This window comes from Petaurus breviceps, unplaced genomic scaffold (assembly GCF_028583685.1).
Source record: "Petaurus breviceps papuanus isolate PSGF00001 unplaced genomic scaffold, PetGlider_PUasm1.0 118, whole genome shotgun sequence".
In the NCBI taxonomy this organism is placed as follows: Eukaryota; Metazoa; Chordata; class Mammalia; order Diprotodontia; family Petauridae; genus Petaurus; species Petaurus breviceps.
Genome location: NW_027185616.1, coordinates 12,109,812 through 12,119,145, shown reverse-complemented (window position 1 = coordinate 12,119,145; position 9,334 = coordinate 12,109,812). Strand labels below are relative to the sequence as shown.

General features: G+C 42.8%; 1 protein-coding gene across 1 annotated transcript; it reads left to right on the top strand.

Annotated features, from left to right (window-relative positions):
* The first annotated feature begins 446 nt into the window (after positions 1-446).
* Positions 447-9,046, top strand: SHISA9 (shisa family member 9). The gene is made up of 3 exons (XM_069087755.1): positions 447-1,070; positions 8,374-8,501; positions 8,973-9,046. The coding sequence occupies exons 1-3, from the start codon at positions 487-489 to the stop codon at positions 9,044-9,046; spliced, it is 786 nt and encodes a 261-aa protein (XP_068943856.1). The 5' UTR covers positions 447-486.
* Positions 9,047-9,334: the final 288 nt, after the last annotated feature.

Genomic DNA, 9,334 nt, shown 5'->3' with positions numbered 1-9,334 from the left:
TTCCACAAGTGTCGCTTCTCTTTCACTCGCGCACTTGGGGAGCTGGAGAGGTGAGAAGGACCCGGAGAACGAGAGCAAGGAGACTAAAGAATAGGGGGGGGGCGCAGGGGCATCGGACAGAAGGGACCCTAGGACAGACTGACATTCTCAACCATCCTCCTCAGCCCCAAACACCTGCTACTGAGCTGACGGTCTTCTCTCCCCCCATTCCCTCTCCCCACACCTCCACCTCCCCCCCTCAGACCCTACGCGCAACGCCGCGCCCAGCCCCTTGTGGCCGCGCGCTGGAACCAAGCGCCGCCGGCTGAGAGCGCAGTGGCCGCGGACAGAGCGCCCCGCGCCGCCCCCTGCATGTGCGGCTCCTGGCGGCTCGCAGCCCCCGGCAGCCTCGGCAGCTTCAGCAGCTCCAGCGGCGGCGGCGGCTCCGGCGGTGGCGGCGGCGGCTCCGGCGGCTGCAGAGCGGCGGAGCCCAGGCTGGGAGACACAATGCGCCGTGTCCTTCGCTTGCTGCTCGGCTGTTGCCTGACCGAGCTGTGCGCTCGCGTGTGCCGGGCGCAGGAGCGAGCTGGGCAGGGGCAGCTCCACCAGCAGCAGCAGCAACAGCAGCATCAACACCTGGACAACGTGGTGGTTCTGTCCGGCGGTAATCGCTCGGGAGCCGGGGAGCCTGGGGAAGCCGCCGGCGCTTCAGAGGCGGCCCCGACCAAAGCCCCTACGCCAGATTCCTGCCGAGGCTATTTCGATGTCATGGGACAGTGGGACCCTCCGTTTAACTGCAGCTCTGGGGACTTCATCTTCTGCTGCGGCACTTGTGGCTTTCGGTTTTGCTGCACGTTCAAGAAGCGGCGCCTGAACCAGAGCACCTGCACCAACTACGACACGCCACTCTGGCTTAACACGGGCAAGCCCCCGGCCCGCAAGGACGACCCTCTGCATGACCCAACCAAGGACAAGACTAACCTTATTGTCTACATCATTTGCGGGGTGGTGGCTGTCATGGTGCTGGTGGGTATTTTCACCAAGCTGGGGCTAGAGAAGGCTCACCGACCCCAGAGGGAGCACATGTCCAGGTGGGTTCCCCCTTCTTTCCCTTTCCACCTCCGTTTTCTCCTCCCCCTGGCAACGCCTCTCCAGCCTCCCTCCTCACTCTTTTCTAGGAGCCGATCTGGGGAAGCCAACTTTGGGCTGGGGAGTGCAGGGAACTGACACTTTTCTCAGCTCAGGTGGGGGAGGTTCTCTATTCCCCATCTTGCCACACTCCCTCTTCCCCCGCAGAGGTGTGTGTGTGGGGGGGGGAGGGAGAGGGGTCGTAGGGAGGTGTGCATTTGTGTGGCCGAGACACTGAGTCGTCCGGTCCCCGTTCGAGTTCTGGGATTCAGGACCACGTCCACAAATTGATGCAGGTTTCTTATGTAGCTTTAGATAAACAGCGCTAGGCTAGGCGCAAAGCAAGCAGGGTTGCAAAGGGAAGGGGGAGAGGGCGTGTGTGTGTGTGTGTGTGTGTGTGTGTGTGTGTGTGTGTGTGCGCGCGCGCGTGTGCGCGTGTGTGTATTGCTTGCACCTCATCTGACTTGGGAAAATAAGGCGAAGGAGGCGTTGGGTGTGGGGAAAAGAACAAACAAACAAAAAAACCCGATAGGTTTTCCAGAGCAACTGCGGATTCTCCCAGAGAGGACTACTATTCACCCAAGACAAGAACCCATTGTTCCCCCTCCTCCTCTCAACCCCCGCCCCCTTTCTTTCTCTTCTCTCTTGGTTTCAAAGCTTAGGAAGCTCTGGTCACAGCACGGAGTAAGCAGCTAGAGTAGTGCTCAGGGCTGCTGGAGCTGAGCTGGGCGCCCTGCGCCAAGGCAATCAAGAAGTGCTGCTGCTAAGCCCCCCCTACCCAGGAGCTCGAGCCCTACTGAGCCATTTCAAGACATTAGCCACTTGTCAAGTTTGCAGTCTTTCTCATTCATTTTGCAAATCCCAGGCAAGGGGAAGTTGGAGCAGATGGAAGAAGATATGTGAGAATCAATGGAGCTATTTTTCTTTTATATATACATCTATGTCTATATATAATAAACAAGAGAGTTTAAATTGATCCCCACGTCTTGGTAACTTTTGAGAGCCGACACAGTAACAAGGACGCCTTCTACTGGGGGATCAGCCTAGGGTGGCGTGGGCTTCCGGAGGGTCTCTATCCCGAGTGCCGTATAGGCTGGATTGCGGCTGGGAAATAGCTGGATGACCCAAGCTGGAGAGCTTCCCCCTAGTCCTGGAACTGAAGCCTAAAGATGAAGTCCTCGCGTGCCTCGCGCCCCTCTCATTTCGGGGTCGTGTGTGTATGTGTGCGTGTGTGTGCGCGTGTGTGTGTGTGTGTGTATCTTGTGTGTGAGTGCTCTGTTTTGCCTCTCCTGAACTGAACAAAGAGACCCACCAAAAATAGGCGAAGGAATGCATCAGCAATTCACTAGCAATTATTTTCTATTTATACACAAGGGGATCAGATTAATTTTTCTTGGCAGGGAGGGGTTTTGGGTGAAGGTGTGTGTGTATGTTTGTATGTATGTGTGTGTGTGTTTGTGTGATTCTCCTCCGTGTCTGCAGGCTACCTTGAGTGGATGGAGGGACTCTGAAAGAAAGGGATTGGTTAGTAGTATATAAAAATAATTCTCCAGAGGTTTCAAGAAACCCTGACCTACTAAACAAATAAAAAGACCAAGCCCCACCAACACACTCAAACCACAGAACAACCCTCTAATCCATTGAGTATCACAGTATTTCCCCTTAACCTTGATCAATTATTCTCCTCTGTGACACTTGCTTAGTAACATTAATTTCCTGCATGTTTGTTTCTTATTAAGGTAACTTGTTCAGAGAGGTCTGATATAGATTAGCTTTGAATGTTTCCCTGAAACTAACTGATTCATAGAATCATAGAATGTCCTAACTGTAAAGGTCCTTTTAGAGACTCTTTTCAATCCCCCCACCCCCATTTTACAGAAGAAGAAGCTGGCCTAGAAATAAAGTGTCATGCCCAAGGTCACACTATGAGTGAATGGTAATACTAGACCAGGACCCAGGTCTCCTGAATCCCAGGCCACTGTACCATTATAAAGGGAAAGATAAACACTATAGTTCTCCTACTTGCTTGAAATCTCAAGTTTTTTTCTGAGGAGACACAACCTCCATGGCTCTTAAATAAGCTTTGTTCATATTTGTGGGTATTGAAGGCCAAATATTTCCAAATATCCCTTAAAATAATATACTTAGTCTGAGGGGGCAGGTGTATTTTGGGGAGATTTTAACCTGGCTGTTATAAAAATAGAGGAATTTTCTTTTACTATCATTTTCTAATCCTACCAGAGTCACAATGGAAAACTCATTCTGACTACATTTCCCTCCTTCCTCTAGTTGAAAAGCTATTTGGTCAACCTTTTCTCCTCCTTCCCCAAGGAGCTCAATTGGAGGGGGGGGGACTTCTGGGGGACTTTAACATGCAAATGTTCTTCAAGTCCTGAAGACATTATAGTCCTTATTAGGCTATAGCTGAAAATCCCAAGTCCTTGGGGATAGTTCAAGAAAAGTTGTATGTCTTGGAGCACTTTTTCAAGGCATAGAATGTTTAATCAGAAAAGGTGAGCAGTGGCCAAGATAGTTCTTCCATTCATTTAATGTATTTTACACTGACTATGTATGACCTTTATGCTTACTTTCATAATGCTGGGGCAGCTGGGGCAGTGCTGAACAGGACAGCTCCAAGTTTACTGTGTGCTGTTCACTAATCTCTCTCTCCTCACAATTTCAGTTCCCAACAACTGTGACTTACTAATTAGTGTCCATCTGAAGACACTTAGGGAATTGCTGGGCCTGGCCTGAAACACCAAGCTTAGTTACAGGAACCCTTGTATAAGGCTGCCTCTGTGTAAAATTAATTCGATGGTCCCAGCCCTGTTAATTAGTTTTGTCTGGGACAGAGGGACACAGAGATTGAATTAGCTCTCATCTCATCTGAAAGCATCTTCTCTTCAGGGAAAGGTTGAAAATTTGACTGAAAAAGAATAGTGTTGATTCAGCTTTTAAACTTTGCCTGTGGTAAACAACATGCTTCAATTTTTGTCTGAAAGGCCTTGAGCACCCACATTTTCCTAGGAAAAATGATGTAGATGCTGTTTGCACAGAATGAAGCTAGTGGCAGTGAAAGTTATGGTGTTATGCAGTACATCTCCCCTCCCCCCCCCATATAACAGTAATAAAAGAACAACTGCACCAGAGGGCTTTGAAGTCCCTAACATTTGTTGAATAACATTAATTTACTGAGGCCCAGAGAGGTTAACTGATTCCTTCTAAGTAACATAGCAAGTTAGAGTCAGGGAAAGAAGTGGAATTGGTGGTATTATGACCCAACTAATTTAATGGAAAGTAGTGGAAAGTGGATGGTGAAAAGTGAGTAGCAGGAAGAGGACTGACTAAAGTAGGAATCTGTAAATTTGAACTCTAATCTAGAATAGATTAGGAGCAGGTGGGACCCTCAGTCCACACTGCCTCAAAGATCCCTTCAATGATAGCCATTATTCATTATGCAATTTGTAAAGCTAAATGAAATTATGGGGTCCCACAAGCCTAGGGAACCCCAAGGTAAATGCCCTTTTTGTTATTATATAAATCTACCTTTGCCTCTGCCTTGCTTTTTTTTTTTCTGTTTTAGTCTCCTCATCTTTAAAATCAGGGGGTTGGATTAGATGATCTCTAAAGTCCCCTTCAGTTCTATCACTCCAAATATTACATCTGGTTTGGGTGTTGGCAATAACATTGGGCTGAAGGGGACTGCCTGACCCACTTTGAGTTGTAAATTAAGCCATCAGTGAAAGTAGAAAAGCATTCCCACAGATACTCATGTCTAATCTAAATTCTTTTCAATCTTAGAGAAAGAAAATGTAGAACTCCCAGCCCACCCATGCCCTGAATAAATGCTTCTTTTGCTCTGCACTAGTCTCTGTGTATGAAGGTGGGTTCAAAGATCCACAGAATGATCAAAGTCACTAATGTTTTCTGTACTTGCCCCAAGCAGGATTGGACTTTATTCTAGAGGCATCCATTATAAGTGACCTTTGGGGGAGTAACATGTGTTGAAGGCTCTTTAGACTTGTAGCCAGTAGGGAGCATGTGTCATTGTTTTGCAAACCTTCAAACAGAATCAGAAATCCAAGTGGCAAACTAAATAGCAGTGTGTCCTGGGTATTTTTTAAACACTTTCCAGAGGAGCTGGAGTCCCTAGACTTATGGAGAAATGGCAACAAGTCATTAATGTGATTTTTTTTTGCTTGACCTTCCTCTCTCTTTTTCAATTCTTTTCCGTCAGCCTCCCGCCACCCCTTCTCCTTCTTTCACAAAGACATAGCATTTAATTCCATGATCTCTTCCTTCTTCCCAAGTCCAGAAATCCCATACATTCAACAATGGACATTGGCAAATGTCAAGGCTGTAAATACCTCTCAGCTTCAGGTTTAGGTACTAATATTTAGGCGCACATATTTTGAGGGAAAAAAAAAATCCTGTTCTTGCTATGAGCAAGAAAATGCCCAAAAAGCTTTCCTGAGTCCAAAATTTAGAATGCATCTTCATATCATAGCAATTAATATTGGAAAGTATAGAGCCATAGAGAGGAGAAAAGTCTTAATTAAAGAAGCCTTTTACTTACACATAGTAACCAACTTAAAAAAATGGAAATCTTACTCTATGCATCTTTGACAAAGGAAAAAAAGGGAGTACTGGTTACACATACCTTTACAAAACCTCTACATGAATAAGCAGATATTCACCATAGAGCTCCTGGTTCATGGCATTTATTACTAAAGTATCACATCAAGCATTTGGTGTCTTTCTGGTTTCAATGGCAGCATTGTCTCTAACAGCACACATTCATCTCGTGCTACCTAGATTAAGGAAGGTTCCTCTAAGAAAAGATTCTTTGACTTTTATGTTTTTTTTATAGGTATTTTAGAGCTGAGGCTAGGTAATTTCTAGAATCCAATTTTTATAAATGCTTGATTACAATCCCTGTTACATATTTATTTTTCTCTTCAAAGTCCTGAAAATCTAAAGAGGAAATGGGTTTGGAGATTATCTTTTCACCTGTTTCCACCTTTCAAACTCTCTGCAAAAGTATCTGTGGTATGATGCCTACTGAAAATTGGATAATTAGACTTCATAACACTTTCTTTCAACTGAGTATGGCCTTGTATCATAGCAGACATGAGTAACCAGTGTGCCATAGACCTTCTTCCATATTTTGAACCACTTTTTTTGGACCATTTCTCTCGATGCTATTCTTTTATTACCCTCCATGGTACCTCTGTACTGAGGGGGAAGTGGTGTTCACAACTATAAAATATTTTGCCAGATGACTGGGCTCAATAGGTTTATAGATATATTGATCTTGTCTATCTTACTTTCTCTTTATCATTTTTGTCATTTGTACATCAAAAAATATTCTCAAGTGTTAGCTCAACTGGTTAGATAGAGGCCAAGGTGATACACAGTTTACCTCTTTGCTAAGGTCACAGTCTGCTCATACCTCTTATCATTGGCCTTGAGAGCATATATAGTTGGTCACAATGGGGCATGAGGAATAGCAAGCAGAAGAGCATGGATAGAATAACACAATCCATCACCACTAATAGAAGTATATAATTATAATGTATTCCTTACTGATTGTGAATCATTGTCATATGTGAAATTTCAATGGCTAATTATTTTAAGCATAGTACAAGCAAACTGTATCTTGGGGAAAAAAAGTTTTCTCCAATGCAAATTCAACCTTCAAAGAACAACTTGCAAATATATATTTTTTTCCACAGTACCTAAGGAAGGCTTATGGAGTGGTTGATGTCCTAAATGGCAAGTGTAAATATGCAAAGTAGGAGATGTTTGGTATTAACAATAAACTTGATTTGAATCCTCTCCTGCTAACTATTTTTATGCTTAGGTTCTATGATTATATAGGACAATATAGATTACTAAGATTTACACCAGTCTAATGGAATATATCTTCATTAGCTTCATGTCATACTTTTATCTAGTTCTGCATACCTTCTTCCCATTCCATATTGTAAATTTCCCAGGACCAATTTGCCTGTTGCCTATTTCTGACTCTGATCGATACAATCTGATCAGGTTGTTCCACTGGGTCCATGGAACAACACTGAAAGGGAATTTGATAAGGCAAAACCCTCTTTAGTGCTTTGTGTTTTGTCTGTCTGAATTTTGTCATTACTCATTCAATACTGACTAATAAACACCTATCTATACCTAACTTCTTTACCTTTACCCACTCATTTGACAGCTTCCACCAATTATACTAGACATAACAGACATGTACAACACTACAAATTTAGTCTGATTTCAGACAATTTAGTTTTTGACATGGTTTCCAAGAATTCATAGCATCTAAAGAAATCTCTTTTATGACCTAACATCAAGAATTGCCCATAACATTCCTGGGAGACCATTCAAATAACAATAGAAACTCCCAGATGGCAATGTATAGTGTACCTATGTTGTCCAGGGCAAGATACTACTCATAATGTAGACCTCTACATAGTACTAGGTTGACAGAATATATTCCTTCTATAGGGTGCTTATGTAACACACATACACACATACACAATGCAACATTGAATGTCACTTTGTGATATCTCACAATATAGCACATGGCAGGTAGTCCGGAAATTCCAGCCTTAGTGGTAGAGGGAGAACTGAAACACATTCTCTTTGTTATCATTGGTGAATTAACAGCCTGTTTTCTATACTTCTCTCTGTTCTTCTCTCTTCCCCCATCTTTGTATAGCTGGTATTTGGCATGAAAATTAGCTTGAGACCTTGAGCAGCAGAGTATATTGCATATATAGCTAAGATTATGACAGCGTTCATTTTTGTTGGATGGAACTACTGGGGCTTGAGTAATGATGATGATGAGGATGATGATAAAACCTCACATTTATAAAGTACTTTAGGAGTCAGTATGGCATAGTGGATAGTAGGCAGGCTTTTGAAGTGAGGTTGTCCTGTCTCAGACACATACTAGTTGTGTGACCCTAAGCAAGTCACTTAACCACTCATTGTCCTCAGCCACCCTATACTGACCATAAGTTATGGATAAGTTGTAACCTGCATTACTGGAGAGAATTTTTAGAAGAGGTTCATAAACTAATAACTATATACATATACACATATGTAGATATACATATATGTTTGGCATATATGTGTTATGCATTATATGAAATGTTTTAGAAAAGAAGGATGTGTAACATCTACTACACCTAGTAGAAGGTGATTTTTTTTTTATGGTAGAAGGTCATTGGTTATGTCTGTGTTCTTCATTTTTCTTAGGGCTCTTGCTGATGTTATGAGACCACAGGGCCACTGCACAACAGATCACATGGAAAGAGACCTTAACATTGTTGTTCACGTCCAGCATTATGAAAACATGGATACGAGAGCTCCTGTAAATAATTTACGTAAGTACAGATGGTACAATCCATTTTAGGTCATGCAATGTATTATGTAGCAACTGCTTTCAAAGATCACAAATTACATATTTGAGTTGGAAAAGATCTTCCTCTGTTGAATTAGGCAATCAGTGATTCTCATAGTTAATGCAGAGGGCTATGGACAAAGTTGAGTTTGGAGATATGTTTTGTTAGATGTCCCTTGTTTGATGACTTCATTTCCCTGAGTGGATCAGATTATTTCTTCTTTAAAGTTTTAATGGTAGTGGTCGATTAACAGACAGTGTCATGACTAAGGAGAAATTTTAGATTCTTTATAGAATACTTCATAGAACACTGAACTTCCTAAAAAACAAAGTTAAATACTATGATTTTTAAGTGCTGATAGTCACAGGTAGCGAATCATTCAAAGTGAGTTTAATTGCTCTTTCTAGCCAAAACAGTGCCATTTGGTTTCATGTTGCCATTATTATTCTGCAGCTGAGCAGTACTACTTATACATCTTGGAAAGTTCCAAAGATGCTTTCTATTCTCTGTCTAACAAATACTATTGACTAGAGACATTAAATAATGGGAGCCAAGGAGAAACAAGATTGTTTAGCTTTTGACAATATTGTACTATTGTGGTTATTCATATCCATTCTGTTTTTAGGTAACCCCCATGTTAAAGTATTGCTCAAGGATTGGTTTAAAATACTAAAAGCCAGGTAGCTCAAGATATGCATTTAACTGTGTTTCTGGGTTCAGAAATACTGAAACCAAGTAGAAGTTTCACATATTTCATAATCTCTGTTTCTTTAACTGAAACTTAGCTTCATAATTATGTGGAATTTCATTAGCTA